We start from the raw sequence: 18,810 nt of genomic DNA, 5'->3' as shown, positions 1-18,810 counted from the left end.
CAGATTTTGTTTACAGGCATGAAAGTTTCCAAATCCATTAGCCCATCTAAGCAAGAAATCAAGTCTATCTGCAGCGAAGTGTTAAAAAAAAGTGGAGCCCCTAATTCAGGTTTTTGACATTAACCTCCATTCCAGTTACAGTGGACAGAAACAGGGTTCCAGCAAAGAACAGGGCACAGTCCTTTTAAAGCCCATCAAGCAATGACTGGTTATTTAAATATTAATGGATTCGGTTTGAGTAAGTCTCGCTGGAATTTCAATAATAGTTCCATACTCTAGAGTCAAAAACATTAATGTACCACACTACTTCAATCTGCAAAACCCATTTGTACTTTGAAGAATCAATTATGACCTTTTACTCCATAATCGAAACACAAAAAAAAATTCAAGAGGTCATCACTTTTTTTAGAAAGGAACAAAATACGAAGAAGGACAAAATAAATTACAAAAGCGATCTTACCTAAAAAAAAAATTAAATATCTTAATTAGTAGTAAAATATTGACTAAAATACAAAGTGAACAATTCACTTTATCAGTTATGTCCCCTCCATCATCATACAAAAAGCATCCACTTTGCATTCAAAGTTTTTAAGCTGAACTATTTCAAACTGCAAAAGGGAAGGAATTTTTTTAAACAATTTTTGGGACCCCAGCCTTCGGCTGCGTTGTCCAACCCAGAGGTCTACTGCCGCCTCCTTCATCACTGACCAAATGGGTCAGTTAGAGTCGTGGCAACATCACTCCAGCATTCCGCACCAGCAGCACAGAGCGAACAAGGATCATTGGAGCTCTGAAAGGATAAACCAGTAGTTAAAATACACTCCTGTAGCAAACCACAAACCCATGTGCCACCCAAGTGCCCACAGTGACGGAATAAAACTGGCACAACATCCCGGGGTGGAGGTGGGTATTACCCTGGGGACTCGTCAGCTACAGTTTACCAGTGACCCTGATCTAGACGAGAACTAAAGGAAGTGAACTAGAGCAGTGCCTGCACTCTGGCTGGGTTGAGAGCCTGGCCATGTGCATTCTGGCACTGCGGTCTGAAAGGTGGCTGTCCAGGAAGATCACATATTGAAGGACTAGGACTAGAGGACTGTCACCACACACCCTGCCAGAATCAGCCAACTCAGAAGAAAGGAGTGATATTTCTCCAAAGTGCACCCAGAACGTGAAACCAAGGGTGCAAAGCTGGCTTGGTTTGGGTGTTTATCATACAATCTGGACGAGAAAACAGGCTGAGAGGCATGTTGCTAGACCTCACACATTCATCAACTGAATTGAACATCTGGTCAAGCAAAGCCAAATCATTCCATACCTTCTACAGCCCTGGATTACTCCCATCTGTGCACAGCACTGTTAGGCCTGTGCTCCTACACTAAAAACCCTGAAGACTGAGGAGTGTGTGCAAGAGTAAATCAGGCAGGCTGGCAGATAGGAGTACTTTAAAAAAACAAAACAATGCATCCACAGCAGAAAACTGACAGTAACCAGAGTTGATGACATTAACTGTACAAATTCTTACGCGATTCATCTGCAGATTCACTATTAATAGGTTCCACACAAACTGCAGCAAGCCCAGCAGAGCTTGTCACACAGACACAGGTGGTCTACACCAAAAAACAAAACAAAACAAAACTAACCCACTGGTTGCAGCTGCTGCAACAGGCAGTGTGGCAATTTAACCAAACAAATATAAACAAATTAGTTAGGAGTAGTGTAATTAGAGATATCGCAAACTAGAAACCCGAAACATGCCCAATGGTGGGCAGTGAGAGATGTCCAGACTGGATCTCGTTCTTGACCTTTTTTAACCAGAAGGGCTCACAGAGGTTTTTGTAATGCACAATAGTTTAACAGGTATATTGCTATTTGTAAATAGGGGAAAACTCCTGTGGCTATTAGTCAATCTTAGGATCAAGAGGTACCAAGTATTATTAAGGAAGTCATTATTAATTGAACTCAATGTGTGCCATTGGGTCTGATAAATAGACCATGGTAAACCTCTATTTTCCTATTATTCTTCTTCATTTGGTATACCAAAACATCTAGCAGAAACCTTTTACATCAGGTATCACTGTTATATGTATCAACTCAATCTGTTTGGAAGAGAAAACAGGCAAACAGCCTTCAACCTGACCCTTGACCCTAATCTACCTCCTTTCATTGTTCCTGCTGGGGAAAGGGATTGAAACTGTACAATCCCACTGTTATTTCACAGAATTCTAGCAGAACATAGAGATGCCCCCCACCCACCACCCCACCCATGGAAAACTTCAGCAATGCTGCTTAAAATAGATTTTCCAGCTTTCTTGCTGGAGCTGCAATGGAGGAAATTAAGAAATATTTGGGCATTAACACTGAGCTGCCATTTCTAACGGTTCTCTTAAGAGCATCTATCCAGGTCTTCAACTCTCAGCAGGAGACCCGGCAAACTCCAGCACAGAGCGGCTCAGGGAGAAAAATGGCAAGGACCTTAGGCTCCATTTGGCGTGGAAACCCGATCGTGATATATGAGAATCTATTAGCTGAGAGGAAGGGCCCATCTTCTCCAGCACATGAAAGAGCACAAAGGAAATTCATTCGTTCCATCCTCCCTCGACTTGATACTTGTACTCACAAGGAGCCCTGGAAACAATTTTCCAGCGAGGGCCTGCCAGTGATCAGAGACTGTCTCCAAATAACTGGATATTTTTTCCCCTCTTGTTGCAGGTACTGGGCTGCAGAGAAGCAGAGACACTCATGTTTCTCTTTTTCTCCTTCCACAGGGACGTCATGGGTGCTGCTGTTTCTCCAGTGTAGGGTCTTAATGAGTCAGTCCAAGATGCTACGTTTCCACTTTATAATGACACATACATTGCTGAGAGGAATTGAAAGGGGTGAATGAAGGAAATACTTTCCTGTGGAAACACACCGAGTACTACAAACTTGAGAAAGGAAATGTTTTTTTTTGCAGTCAGTGCCCACGCACATGTTATCAGGAACTAGTGAAGTGACTAAGATGACACTTGAATGAAAAGCTCACACAAAGTAAATGGGCAGAACACTGCAATTCCAATAATGAACGGCGGAAATTTGTTTCTGTAACTCAGTTGGAAAGGAACAAACTTGGGCCAAGATTTGCTGGAGCTGAGTCACTGGACGTCTGCGAATAAAAAGAAAAGGTACTGAACAAAAAACGTCAGCCGTTAAAAAGATTTACACGTCAGAACCGCAAGGCGCACACAGGACAGCCTGTCCCAGACGACGCTTATCAAAGCCAGCCCTTGATCTGGCTGCACGATGTTCCCCCTACCACGTGCGCACGCGGTTCACAGATAATGTGCCCCCCTCATTTCCCCCACACCCCAAACACACAGCTCTCCTCCGCCCCCGTCACGTCTCGTTATTTCTCCAGTGGTGGGTTCTCAGCTTCCACTGGACTCTGCTTGACCCCACAACCTGTTAAGTTCACCTTGGGAGAGTCTAGGTTTATAAACGACCTACTCACAAGTTGCTTTGTTTTCCACATTTCTGAGATCTGAAAGAGGCTTTCCTGACTCAGCCCTGTGCAACACCTCCCACTCCAGCACTGAGCCAGTCTTGCACACACTGCCCTGCTGCGTCACACTCTAGACTAGTTCTGCAGGCAAGGTTCACTGCATTATTAGTGCACTGGCGTTCCCAAGTGCCCAAGAGCGCTTCGAAGACCAGCAGACCACTGTCAATCAGCACATTCCGGACTGCCGAGGACGCTGCAGGCCCACTGAGCCAATTCCTGGAAAAAGGTGCCCCAGATCCTTTTAAGACCACGTTCAGGAAAACAAAAGCCTCACAATGCGTTTCTAACTGGAAAAACAAAACGGCACTGAAGTTTAAGCCCCCCCCCCCCCAATATACCTTAGTTTTAAGAAGAAGGAAGAAAAATTTCTACATATAGCAAACAAAATAACTAGCTTGGAGCACAAGCAAACACACAAAATGGGCAACTGCATTATTTATTCCGAAATTAAAATGTTAACTCAAATATCCACCAGTATAAGGACACCAAGTGCAAAAGCCCCAGAGAAAACAGCCCCCTGAGCACTAGGTTAGAGGCTACAGAACTGGGTTACAGATGCATGTTGAGTTCTTCATAAGCCACCTCATTTAAAATCTAATTCAAAATACCAAAAGGCTAATCACAAAAACATTCCCCTGAACAGCTCTCCAAAAGAAAATAAACTAGTGCAGCTAGCCAAAAAAAAGAATAGTACATTTGCATCTCGCCTGGAGGAAATTGTACTTTGATAAGAGAACAGCTCGAAATATCTTTGGCTTTTGAAAACACATACAGTAGGTATAATTACAGAACACCACGTCTTACAATCCAAAGAACTATTAATTATTTAATTGCTTTTTGCCCCGAGTCAAGTTACTAGAAACTTTTTCTAGCCGATTAAATCATTAAACTCAAGGGGTTCCCTACAAAATGTCTTACAAAGACATATTTGAAGTTAAAAACGAGAGGCCCATTCAGTAGTGAAATAATCCAAGATATCTTTACTTGAAAGAATTCCGGATACCTGCTTCAACATGGCTGAGCAGCTTTGTACAGACTCCCATTACCTTTTGGGTAAAGTGCCTCCTGTTCTCAGCTCGAAATGCCCTTACACTTGTTTTGTCTGGTTTGTGTTTCATGGTCCTCTGCATTTTTACTTTATCACTTTGTCAGGGCCTTTGAGGATTCTGAATACTTGTATCAGGTCCCCTCGTAATCTACTCTTTTTGAAGCCTAAAAAATCTTCAGTTCCTTCAGCTTTTCAGTAGAGGATATTTGCTTAAATTACTCAGTTGCTCTTCTATGGAAAGATGTCAGAACAACAACAACAACATCATTTTGTAAGGCGGTCTTGGGTGCAGAGATAATTGTTCAACAATCAGCTTTAAAGGGCTCCTGAATAAAGCTACAGTACTGTACACCATCCCCTGGGGGGAGGGTTGGGAGTTGCTAGAACAATGCCTTTTAAAACCATCAAACAAGATGCTGGAGAAGGAGAGTGAACAAGGCTCACTAGTAACCAAATTGGACAGCAAGGCACTGTGCTAATGAACTTCTAGCATATGCTTGGTAATTAGTGCAAAATGAACAGGTAATTTTACAACCGAGTGTCCTTTTAGCACATACTACATATAACTGTACATAACACAGTTCAGGGACAGAGAAACAGGATTATAAAACCAGATTAGGACTTCAACCCCACATACTGCTGCCTTTGTGTTGCATAAAAAAAAAATATGACCTTGATATATTCATACTTGTGGCTGTGTTCGGTACACTACTGACTGATTGCAGTAAACCCAGAATAATTTATACGGCAATTTCTGGATGGTCTTTAGTATAATAAAGTGTAAGTCTTCAAACCCTGCTTTTGTGGATAAGGAAGGATTTCTGCCTTGTGAACCTCCTGTGTTTGAAGACAATCTATATTTTAGTTTAGACGTCACCAAATATTTAATGGGGCCAGATCAGAGTTTGGTTTCACCCCAAAATTTCCAGTAGTTTTTAAGTAAGCATCCAGACTTTTCAGAATAGTCCAATTTTTAAATAATGCAACTTCCCACAGTTTGGGGGCCCTTAAGTGCTCTCTTTGAGCATGGTTGAAAAGACGCTCCATTCTGCAGCTATAGCAGTTGCCATGGAAACAGGGCGGCTAGGCCTCACTGATGACATCGTGCTGGAAAATAGCAGCTACTCTTGTCTCCATAGCAACTACTCTTGCTTTAAGTGACGTTACATTTTACATATGCTCATCAAGTGGCAGCTAATTCGGCGCTGAAAAGTTACACTTAGAGTGCCCTCCCTGCACCCCTTTCCTACATCATCCTTTAGTGTTTTGACCTGCAAGCCAAATCCTGTTACTGTCCAAACACAGGAATTGTTACACCTTATCAGAGCAGACAATTAGTGAACCAGTTTAGTATTTATGGCAATATTAGCTGCGAAAGAATATGTTTAAACTCGCTCCACAAAACCAAGCTCGATTTCAGCCTAAACAAGAGTAAGCCCGATACAAAATCAAGCGTGGGGATTTCTAACAAGGATTAAATTAATTTTGTACATTTGCATGTGACCTCCACTCTAAAGGTCACAGGTCAGGTCCACATCTATCTGATCTCATCACGTTCCACCCCACTGAACAATGTGCCCTAGCTGCAATTCCCTATTATAAGCAATATTAGCCTGTCCTACTGGGCCAACACCAGCTCTGAAAACTACAAACCCCTTGGCTTTCTTACAGAAAGCACAAACCAGAAAAAAAGAAGACCAAGGAGGATTCACAGGCAAAACCTCATGCGATACTGAAACACATGATTTTCTCCCATGTATTGCCATTGTGTCTGCTAACCTACATCACTCCAAGATAAGTGACAAACGTTCACTCTGCTGGCAGTATTTTTGTAACCTCTATACAGTTATCCAATGAGAAATACTCCGCAGTTCACTGATGAAATGCTGTAAATGTCTGCCTATTAGTGCCGCTTTGGGCCAGCTTCTCCGATTTCATGGGTCGGTCTTTGTTCTAAAGAACTCCCAAGTATTCTTCAAGGTAGTGCAGCGTTTCAAAATGTCTAAGGTTGACAAATTTAACTCCTTTTCTCCTCTTTCAGAATAGCATACTTCACTCCTACAAGGAACACTTATTAGTTACAGTTTGGCTGAGGCATGATTGGGAAGACCAACACTGACTTTGGCCAAACAGCCAAACACATAATGAGAAGGCTACCATCACTAAAACAAACAAAGCTTCACCAAAACCCCCCACCACCACCACCACCACCTTCCCCAAAAAATTCACTCCTGGTTGACATCAATCTACTTTTGCATATGAAAAGATTTTCATTTCAGCGTAGATCGAGGGCTTCTGATCACAATCACCACAACATCCATCATCTATTCATATTGATAAGGGTCTGCCATGAAGCTGTTAGTGTCCATTGATCACATACAAAACATACCACCTCTTTGTGCACAACAGGGGCCGTGATAGAGTAGGAAATCAATACTTTTCTCAGTGGTTTCAAGGACTCCATTACAGTCAAGCTGCCAGGTTTTCACGAGAAAGCCCTGCATCACACCAGGAACAGTCCCTTTCATTTTCCGGACGTCACAACGCAGCATCGGAGAGCTAGCGTACCAAACAAAGCTGCTTTAATTGAAATTGGTCCCTTACAACTTTGTTTCATGGAAATAAAGCAACCCACAGACAGCCAGAAAGATCAGATAAATTCAAATGGTTACAGTCATGCAGGTCATGCACACCAAATGCACATATTTAACAGAGTAACATAAAAGTATTGAAATAACTTAGAAAAACAATCCTATGATGCAACAGAACTCTATCGGCAACAGCGCACAGAACATCTGAAAATAATTTATGGGTGAAATATGAAAGATACCCTTTCCCAAACTAAACAGCACAGGGGAGCACAAGCATTGATGCTTGCCCTCGTTTGGGTTGGTCTTTCTGAAAAACTGCTGAAATGGTCCCTGAAACAGGCGTGTCATAGAATACATTCACCTGGTATAGCAGTATTTACGAAAAACACTTCCACTCCATCAGGAGACACCTGAAAGTGAAAATACTGATTCAAACCACCATTACGTTTGAAATGCAGTCATTTTCTCTCATAAAAAAAAATGACTTCAGATTGAAATACTAAATAAAAGTCTTTAAGGAAGCACAGTAACAACTTCCTGCTGTGTGACATCAGCTGTCTTTCCACAGGCCACTAAAGAACGTTTTAAGCACAGAGTCCAAGCACAAATGTGCTGCTTGAGACAAAATAAGAGACCAGGTTGCTGTTAGTGGTGCTGGTCGACCAGTAGGTGGCGCTCTTCCCTAGGAACCATAATTTCCAAACCAATGCCTCAGTGACATGAGAGGGGACTCACTGCTGTACAAGCTCCTGACAACATGGCTGTTAAAAGATCTGTTTGGAAGAGCATGAACGAATGTGGCCTCCATCAAGCTCCTCTTTAGGTTGAATCAATTTCTCACTCCTCAGGCACAGAACGGCTGCTGTGTGCCACCCACGTGGGGATGCACGTCAGAGGTGGGTACAGGATTTGTTCTCCTAAATGAAAAGCACTCTGGGATCTCCTGAAAGGAGTGTGGTGGGGGTAGCTAACATGTATGGAAATTCCATCACTTATGAGAGAATTTCAGCTACCTGACGTGATTTTGGTCACTGGGAGAAAGTTCAATGCTAGCCACTGCTTTTAGATGTCCCGTTTGCATCTGGTAGGTGAAGATCAATGCGTGCACTTTGGAAAGAGGAACATCCACTGATGAAAAAAAGTCAGCTGGGCCAAAACAAGGCTATTCACATGCTCATCTTCTTTAAGAGGTCAGCCCCTCTCTGCCCCTCGATGGAGGCAGCACAAAAAGGCTCCATAGTAGATTCAAAATATTCACTTTCTAATACAACTGTCTCTGAAACTCCAAATTCAGTGCTCAATTCTTTCATACACCATCAATCTGCCACTAGCAGTCTTACAGAAAACCAAAATCAATTTTTAAACGATTTGGAACATACCGACAGAAGAATTTCCTACCAGTGGCTTAACCCAGCTGCAACTGTAAGAGGATTTCACTGTGCCTCCCTGTAGTTTAACTGGGAATGAGGACGTTGTGCCTCTTTATTTGAAATCAACACTGAAAACAATGTCATCACACAGGCTATAAAAGAAGTGCAGTAACTCATTGCAGTTACATCTAGATTTCTTCATTTGTGGTAGACAATGCAAAGACAACAGAAAAGGATAAAAGCTACACAACACTTGAATTTTTATTTCTGCCATGGCTTGAGAATCCAGGTCAGTCAGTGTTGCGCTGGGGCAGAATTGCCCTTGGTTGTGCTTCTCAACAGCTCCTACTGCGTCAACAGAAATAACCCAGATTTCCCCATGTGACAAAAGCAGAACAATTTTGATTTGCCGCCTAATGTACAAAAACAGTTCAGACTGTGGAAAACGTTCTTTTGAAAGGGAGCGATTCCTAATCATGGCACACAATCATTCTGTTTCTATGCACCCCCACATCAGAAAGTAATTAAGAAAGAGAGCCAGGTTTAAGCTGCAAACTGGAGACAGCTGTGGTATTGACACATGCTTTCCTTCAGACTCTGCTATGTAAACTTTTATCATCTTGCTGCGGAAGAGCTACACAGGAACAGCAAATAGTTAAGGCAGATCTGACTGCTGGTGATTAGCTTTAATTGCACTCAGCGAGCCCCAGTAACGATGCACAGAACTAAGTGAACTGCTGGCAAACACAAGGAGAGGCTGTTTCTGACTAAATGAAACAAAACCACTGCTTTTCTGCACAGTCCAAGAAAACTCCACGCTCTCAGGTAAGGAGTTTAGATTTTATTGATCTCACCCCAATGTCCATCACCGCCAGCTCAAAAACTCAACCAGGCTCTGCGCGGAGCACATAAGGAATACAGAAGACCCCATCGCTGGCCGAGAGCTTTGGGCCAACTTGGTTTCAATCTAATGCCTCTCAACCTTTTTTTTTTCAGGCTTCACTGCATTGCTGTCAAGCACAGGGAGGTTCGGACGTACTGTGTGCAACACTCCTGGAAAGTTGAAATAATTTCGCAAAAGTCTGGTCTGCCCTCTAGTAAACATGCAGTATTTAAAATACTTCATCCATTTAAGTAGCCTCTCCTTATTACATGAAACAACAGTAGAAAACTGCCCCCAGTGAACAGCTCTCACTAAATTTATTTTCCTTCAGGAAGGATAACAAAAGGGTCAGTGAAGCTTAAAGCCTGAAAAACAAAGACCGCAAGGGTTTTATGTAAAAAAAAACATTAAGGTATAAAAATTAGCAGCCCCTTCATAAGATAAATGGGTGAAACAGCTTCCAACTCCATACCCATTTAAGACTATGGAGAAATGGTTATATTTTCAAGCCTGAATAAATAAACATACAAAACAAATACATATGTCTGGCTGATTAGAAGAAATTTTTTCTACAGAAGCTAAGACATGTGCCAAATGTATACATCTGCAGCGATTTGTCCAGTAAGTGACGTGAAGTATTTAACTTTCCCCCCCAAGAACCACTTGCAAATTGGATGAAGACACACTAACTTCAAGTTTTGGCCATGCCTTAAACTTAAAAGCGTTCCTTTAAAATTACTTATGTAGGCCCACTCATAGAGAGCGCACCTTCCTGCCATGTTTGATTAATGTCCACAGAAAATCTGTAGTTTAGTCACTATAAAGGTAAAATTCCTTTTTCTCCCTTCAAGAAAAGGTAAAAAAATACAAGCCTCGGCATACCTAAGCCCCATCTGCCCCTCCCCCCTGTTGGAGACCATTAAACTCTCCAACTTAAACTGCAGCCTCCCGAGAATTAAGCACAGAATTCTAGCATGTCAAACACGTAAATTTTAAAGACCGTTTTCCACTAAAACATAAGGTTGAATGAAGCCGAGGCGAGTCTGGATACAAAACATGGCAACCTCGGGGGTCAACCGCAGACTCGCATTTCAATTTTGAAGCTGCAGGACTCGGTCATCCTTCACAGGCCTCGGCCACACTCGGTTTTGTTTCCTCTTTGTGCTCCACACAGTGCAATGGATTCTTCAACTTGGCCTCATCAGTTGTGCGCCTGATGAAACAAACACTGACAGCTTCTTTACATTTGTAAAGGCCCCAGAGCAGCTGTGCTTATCCCAGCGTACAGCAATGAATTAGAGCTGAGCCCCAGCTGGGCCTAAATAGGAGCCTGTTCTGCACAAAATGGCAATATTATCCATGTTAACTCTGGTCTTATTGTCACATTCTGTTAAACTAAATGACAATTTATAAAAATTGCTGCAACACAACCACCCCCCCCCTTCCCCCTCCCTCCCCTTCTTAATTCAGAAAAACACTGAAACCAAGGATCTGCTGTTGAAAAGCTGACAAGTTTGGTGTATTGGAAGAAACCATTAATCATAAACCACTTCAAGCAAGTTCAGGCTTCTTTACCACATACTGGAGTGATATAGCTTTGTCTAGGTTATATTTAAGTCTATCCATCAGGGAGCAGTAATTATATTTCTGTGTTTGCTTTCGGGTTCCTCAGTGATGAATTTTAACAGCAGCATCCCTGGTTCGTGCCGGGGGTGGCGGGGGGGTGGGGGAGGGTAACTTGTTCGAGGGGAAATACTTAAGCCAAGCATGTATAATTGTCTTACGCTAATTAAGGAAAGGTTAAATTAGTAGGGCAGGAGCCCCTGGTCTAAGCTCTGACTCTTGGGATGTCTTCGGTTTTTTTTTTTTGCTTTTGCTTGGTAAGATTCAACGAGATTTCCCTTGACAGCAGCCAAAGCATCTTGCAGAGAAGTGGGTAATATTCTCACCCCGCCAAACACACAATACAGTTTTAAACAAGAACTCCCGTGTGAGAAACCACAAGAAGGATAAACACGCGCATGGCTGTGAAGTAAAACAGAATAGGTGCACACGATGACTAAACACAGGCAAGCACCGAGAACAGGGCTGGGAGGCACATGGTTGTTCATCTCTTCTCAGGACATGGACATCCCAATTTTGCAAAGAAAGCTCCAACCAAAAGGGGAGTTAGTTCAACCTGAAGTCCTATTTCTATAAATAAGGCACTTTCGGCCAATTGCGAAGTGACATTCTGGTGCCCCAGCATGCAATGCGCCAGGTTTGACATGTCACCCGCAGATGGACACCCTTTGTGCCTGAGGTGGGGTTTCCTTCACTGAGGGGGGACTGGGGTCAAGGTCAACAAGAGGCACAAATCATGCAGGCTGCAGCCAGAGTGAGGCAGGGGGGAAAGGGGAAACGTGCCCCCCAGTTAAAGCTCATTGTGCACAGTGGCTTTCCCAGGTGCAAACCGTGCTCCTAACCCACACAGCAGGCCACGGCAAACGCGTACCTGCTGTTTACAAGCTCCGCCCCTTACCAAATTCCAAGACAGATTTTTTTTTTTTAAGAAACAAGATTTTTTTAGGTTTTTTTCCTTCTGTACAAGCATGTTTCTAACTATCACGAGACACACAGCCGCCGTGCTGAGTTACAGAACACCAGCTCTCCGGGACTGCATTACTGCTGCCAAAAGTCCCCAAATGTTCTGGTGTGAATTTTAAAGGGAGGCAGTCAAAAGAATACAGAAGCACATTTTAACCTCTTTAAAACCAAATCCTTACTGATGGTCAGTCGGTCAGCACTGAAATACAAGAACTGTAGATGTGTCGGTTTTAAAAGGCTTATTAGAAAGTTTGTGATGCACTGTTACACAACTCATCCCTACTGCAACCACTCTTCTTGCAGACCTTGGTGACTAAACATTATACAAGATGACTGGTCTTATGATTAAAACAAGTCAGATGATGTGCACACAACGGCTCCTAGATACAGTGGCATGGGTTTGCCCTGCCTGGGATACACAAATTGGATAAGGGATTCATCTTGGATCCTTAACGTGATCTTCACACATGCATTGCAACAGAAGGCGCCCACCGATTTAATAAGAAAACACTTCAAACCCCTTTGCACGCCATTTTCTAAAGAATAAACACATTCAGCAACTTCCTCACCAAAGAACTACAAAAAAAAAACTTCACAGGGATGCTGAACAGAACAACAGCGGGGAAGGAAAAACCCTTCAGGAGATGTATCTGGTACACCTGATGTCTGCCGTCATGTCACCCAGGTCCGGACTCATATCGACACAGGTCGATCCCGTCACTAACCCAGGTGTCCGAAACGCCCTCTGTTGGGTTTTTGAAGTGGAGAACAAAAGTGGCTCACATTTATAAGGCATCACACTGTATTTTTGCAGGCTGACTCCATCACAAGGAACTGGAGAAATTATTTTAGAGTAAATCCTGTGGGAAAGCAATGGGTTAACTAGCTTGCTAAAACAGGTGTACATTCAGACCCTTCATATCTCACTTGCTGCACCAACCCCAGACATCACCACGCAAAAAATACAATATTTAAACAATAGTAAGTTCTGATAGGTTTAACAGGCTACTGGTACTCGGTTCTCTGCTTGACTGATACCATTTCCGTGTACAAAAGAGGAAGGTCACAAAATTGCAATCTCAACTTGACAGGGCTGGGAATTAAGCACGTATTATATCATATTGATAAGTTACCATATTCAGTTATCAAAAGTCAGGATCAAATCTTACTGCTGTGGAATTTCCATTTATTTAATTGCTGTAAAGGAACATCTAAAAAACACTCCATGTCTCTAACCCAGATCTCAACATCTAGAGCTATTATCTAAATCACCGCACCAATCAAGCTTACCAATTAAAAGCACCACAAGTATTTCATCCATATCGGAGAAAGTTCGAGTCGTTCAAAACATCAGTTAGCCCCTTTATATCTCCAGGCTTTAAGTGGCTTCTGATTGTTCAAAACATTTTGGCATAAAACCAAAGAACGATCAGACTGTGTAACAGCCTGAAGAGCACACCGCCAGTGTCTTGTAAATACAGTGCAAGAATCGATCCAAGGGACAGGGACGAGGCACAGGACTCGTACGCGTACGTGCACCGTGTGCGCAAGCGTGTAACTGGCGATCTGATAATCACCTCACCAGCCTCCAACTCGAGCAGTGAGTTTTCCACTCCAGCAACACTACCTACAACCACAAGGAGGATTTCTGAAAAACTGATTTTAACTTAGGTAGTGCTCTTTTATTCGTAGTGCAAAATACCTCTTTGGTCAGAGTGCCGTTCTGGTTTATTTTTCACAAACCTATTATGCAAACTCATACTGTCTAACCAAGGTGCGTGAGCACGTCTTTCCAAGACTTTAGACCCAAACACATCCCCCATCCCCCCTCCGAAGGGACAGCACAGAGGGGACAGACAAATTCGCTTCTACATTGTAGTTAAAACGTGAGCTGTTCCTCAGTCATCACAACTCCAATCCTATTTTAGCCTGTATCATAACAGATGCAATCTGAAAAACTTCGGGACGATGTATACCTTCCAATAAAATACAGACCTCATTACGCTTCACAAAGAAAACGATGAACGATTGTCACTCGTCTTTTGTGCTTAAAGAAATCACCTGTTACAGCTTTACAACTCAGACGTCGAGTAAGTTCACATTTTAGCAAAACTCATGTTCCTACAATACTTAAAAATATGGAAAATGAGATTTTATTGCTTGATGCTGTATGTGATTATCGTTGCAATAAAAAAATGCCCGCACGAGCCAAACCATGACTTCATTCATAAGTATTAAAAGCCTCAGACAAATGATTTCCTCATGCTTGTAGCCCGTAGAGGTTTATTAAATTTGTGTTTATTTTGGGGAGAAGTTTTTAAATGGACAGCACACGACTACAAATGCCATACTACAAGGAAATTTGCTTGAAACGCTGAGCCACAAACAACTCTCTCCCGATTGCCAATAAACCATGATCATACCTCCTCAATATTACTAGTGAGGAATATGTAGTTCTCCATATGCCAACATTTGCAACAAAAAAAGCCACGCAAACGCCAACGCGACACCGGAAAATGTGATCTGTCCCCAGACCCAGCGAAATTGATAGGATTGACCTGTTGCTTTAAACGTAGTCTGTACAGACGTCTGAAAAGCAGAAAAAAAACCGAGAGGCCATGCTGTCTGCCCTGAAGAGTTAGCGTCGTGGCTCAAGAAAAAAAAATAAAGAAACGCTCTCGGGCCACAGCTAAGTAATGAACGGAACGTGTGACTTCAGTGAACTCCAAAAACCTTGGCTACTTTCCTGCAGTACCTCATGATGGTTACATTTATACTACTGACAAAAGAAGTGGCCCTATAAGAAAACATAAATAGGGGGGAATAAAAGTGAAGTATTTTCAGAATATAGTACCCCCAAACCCACACAGAATCCTGACTTAAGTCCAGAAAGTTAGGGGTTAAAATGCTAAATAAGGTTACAGAAATGTGCCTAGCAACTCGACACGAGAAACCCCTTTGTTATTAATTTTTTAGCATTAACTCGCCCCCAACCTTCTACTTCGTCCGAAAAAAATATAACTACAGGACGTCGTGCCAAGGATTTGCTTCCGACACTCCTAGTGATTGAGCCCAAGGTTTATATTATCCGTAGTTTTTATTCTTCCTTGCAAAGATAAAATGGTTGCTGTTCTCTCGCACAACATGAACCTCTGCAATGCGACTGGAATTACTGCCTTCTTAAAACGATCCCCAGTATGTCACCTTTGCGCCTTAATCAAAGCTACTGTTACATCGCGGCGTGTTTTTAACGCGGATCTCTTAAAACGATTAAACCCAAATCCCCTCCGTGCTTCACGAAATTTACCAAGAAACCCTGAAATAATCGTGGCAGCCAGCCCCGGCTGCGGCGACTGCTCACAACCACTCAGAGGTCACACGGAGAAAACGTGCAAAACGAAACAAAAACAACTCGCACAGTGCATTTCCACAACCATAAAACCGGTTTGCAAATCGCCGGGAACAGAAACATGGGGATTCACGGCTGCGAAGTTTGCAGTGTTGCCACACGGCAGCCAGGGAATTTAAAGGCAAAACGCAAAACGGGCCTTTTTTTCCCCCAGTCTCGGCGATGAAATTAAAGATCAAACAGCCCCTGCCCGTGTGTGCGTGCTCCAGTCTACTGGCCTTGACTTCTGCAAACGTGGTCCTCGCTAATCGCAACTAAAAAAATCACCTACAACTCTCCGGTAATGCTCCCACCCTTGAGCACATCTGTGAAACCACAGTAAATCGATGACAACATGATAGTTTATTAACAAATTGATAATGGCATCGGGCAATGCTAAACCCGGAAAGAGCCAGAGGCAACCTACAGCTATGGCTGTCTGTGCACGGCTCAAAATTACGAGAATATGAGGAACAAACAAAGCCATTCCAGATGGCAATTGCTGGGAAAATAAATGTTATTGTAGGTAACGCCGCGCCTGATTATTAAAATCATCTAAACAAATACAACGCTGTAATGTGATCCCCCTACGAGGCTGCCTTATTTGCACGGTAGACCCAGCCACCGGAGAACCCGAAATGAACTCCCCCTTTGCAAATAAAAACATTTTACCTAGAAACCAGGGCTGGGAACGTTTCTACATAACTAAAAACGTGCAAAACGCCAGCGGACTCAATCCAATCGGCCCGAGATCAAAGTTCTCAATGCATTTTAATCACAACAAGCGGAGAGGACATGGAAACTTGTTAAGGTCAATTTAAAACCCCACACTGCCTCGCACAGCAGCAGAAAAAAAATGAACTTACATATTTCTTTTGAATAATATTCCTCTTGGGTCGTTCCTTGCTCATTCTGCGATCCAAGTCGTGTTTGCTAAACAGAGAATTGCCACATGAATTTTTCCCTTTCCTCGTTTATGCTTTTTCTTGAAGAACACGCCAAAGACTATTTAAATCCCCGGTACGCAGATCTGGGGAGTACGTATTTATTCCTTGTCGTTGCCTTCACGGAGCAGGGACTCGCCTCGATTTGATAGTAAATCCCAAGTTAGAAATCCACGACGCAGGAAAAACAATCACAGAAAAAGGGGGCTCCGATATAACGTACTCATAATAATTCACGATATCTTCCATTCGTAAGCAAAAAAAATAGGACGTCATCCGCTCTCCCCGAGTGTCGCGAAATTAAGAAGCGTATTCTAGTGGGCGTTTGCGTACTGCTGGAAGCTACATCTTGTTCGGGGAGGGGATTTAAAGATAAGAAAATAAATAAAAGGTTCGCAGTCACGTTTCGGCTGGAGCTCGCAGACGAGATGACTGAACTCTCCAGCAGCACTGCTAATCTGCACTGAGCAATGCTCTTTCTTCCTCGGCCTCAGCCTATCGCAGCCCAGCGCAGCGCAGCGGTAACTTTAAAAGGCTTCGCTCATTAGGGACCGGGTACAAATCATGAACCGACTTCGTTCTTCGAAGCACAATTTTCCCTGCCACCGGCTCTGGGCTCTGTGTATGTACAGAGGGGAGGAATCTGCATATTTAAAAGCACACATGTATACATATACAAACACACTGCCGTTGCTGTACCTTACAAGCATGATATAATGGTTATTGGTGGCCAAGATGCATTTTTACGGCTTGGTGTATGAAGTTAAAGCCAGACGTAGACCTCTCAGTAATGAAAGTAGCGCCCCCTGTGTTCTGTTTACTTAATAAACTCGAGAGGAATGTTATTAACCTGATTTAGTTACACACCTCACTGTATTCTCTTTTCGTTTTAGGGAACTCTTGTAAACCGTGAACAGCGGCGTTGTAAGTTAGGCTTTATTTTCGTTAGTACGGCTGTCTGACCTATCTTTTTTTTAAAGTGTGGATTCATGAACCTTTAGACTTGCTTAAAAAGATTGTATCAATGGTGCATAACTCCAGCCCACCTCAGAACCCAGATGGGAAGTCTGCAGGTAATCCAACAAAGATAAGGTTAAAAATAAAAAAAAATACAATTAAATGATCGCGTTTCCCCTTAAATCGTTTACGAGCAGAATACTGTATGATCGATCCAAGACTTTCAAACTCGTTATCTCAATTTAATCATTTAATTCCAAGTCCGACATGAATCACAAGGACCAGGAGGAACGTCGGCAGCCGTTCGTGGGTTAAAAGAGTAGAGTGCTTGACATACTGTACGCCCTCCCTCATGAAGATTCTAATCACAAGTATACCCAGCACATGATACAATTAAACCATGCAATGCACAGCAGCAGACAGTAATGTAATTTTTCTCTGTCTGTCACTGGAGAGAACGAGTTCCACAGACCTAGACAATTATTCAAGAAAGGGCGTTGAGTATTACAGCAAAACTCAATTACAGAGTAAGACCAGTTACAAACGCGAGGAGACATTATCTAGTTTGTTTGGTTGCTAGTAGCTGTAACTGATCCAAGGATCTCATTCCCATCAGAGAATCCGGGGCACTGGCTTCGACAATGTGAATGGGTTGTTCCACACCCCCACTGCCCTTTGTGGAAAGAAGTACCTACTGTTCTCAGTTTTAAATGTACCTCCCTGTGTCCACAGGTTCATGTTTCACCGTTCATTCTGAAGAAGTTCACTAAGTTGAGCCCTTGAGGATACTGATTACTTGAATAAGGTCCCCTCATAGTCTCCTCTGTTCAGGACAAAAGGGGTCTGTTCCTTAAGTTTGTCAGTGTAGAACTGTCCTTCAAGACAGTTGTATCTGGTTGCTGTTCTCTGGACTGATTGCAGAGCAGCGAGATCTTTTTTAAAGTTAGTGACCTAAATTTTTAAATGAGGTCTTACTAGATTGCTCAATTTTAGAACAACATCTACTGATTTAAATTCTACAATGTAACTTCTAACATTCTGTTTAACTTCGTTATTGCTTCCATACTAAAATGAAGGGAAGACATTTGTTCATTCTAGATCAAAATCGAGGCTACTAATAAAAAATCAAGAAGAACAGTGGTCCTAGTACAGATTCCTGTGGAACACCACTAATAACTTTACCCCAGTTTGATCTGTCTATGTCCGAGGTAACAATTACAAAGGTGTGTCACGTTGACAAGGCAATAATTTAAAAAATATATATATAATATCAAAATCATAATAATAACAATATACAAAATGTTGTTGGGACCAGAGTTCATGCCTTTACTGTGGGAGTTCTGGAGATCAACGTATTCACATTCATTTTGGGGTCTACAACCCCAAACCAGTCCTTTTTCTAGTAAGTCGTAAGCATCACCCACAAATTACTCCTTTTTTTAACAATTAGGTGCAAGAGTAAGATATTGATCAATTAAGCAAGCAAGCCACTCAATTAAGGG

General features: G+C 42.5%; 1 protein-coding gene across 1 annotated transcript in view; it reads right to left on the bottom strand.

The window, feature by feature from the left end:
• The window catches only part of jarid2a (jumonji and AT-rich interaction domain containing 2a), a 140,740-nt gene extending 123,898 nt beyond the window's left edge, over nt 1–16,842 (bottom strand). The window contains exon 1 of the mRNA XM_069194957.1: nt 16,274–16,842. Within this exon, the coding sequence (XP_069051058.1) occupies nt 16,274–16,318 (45 nt within the window). The 5' untranslated portion in view covers nt 16,319–16,842. The remainder of the gene's footprint in view (nt 1–16,273) is intronic.
• Nucleotides 16,843–18,810: the final 1,968 nt, after the last annotated feature.

The sequence above is a fragment of the Lepisosteus oculatus genome, chromosome 10 (genome assembly GCF_040954835.1).
Source record: "Lepisosteus oculatus isolate fLepOcu1 chromosome 10, fLepOcu1.hap2, whole genome shotgun sequence".
In the NCBI taxonomy this organism is placed as follows: Eukaryota; Metazoa; Chordata; class Actinopteri; order Semionotiformes; family Lepisosteidae; genus Lepisosteus; species Lepisosteus oculatus.
Note: the sequence above shows the minus strand (reverse complement) of the source record. Positions and strands in the feature narration are given on the sequence as shown.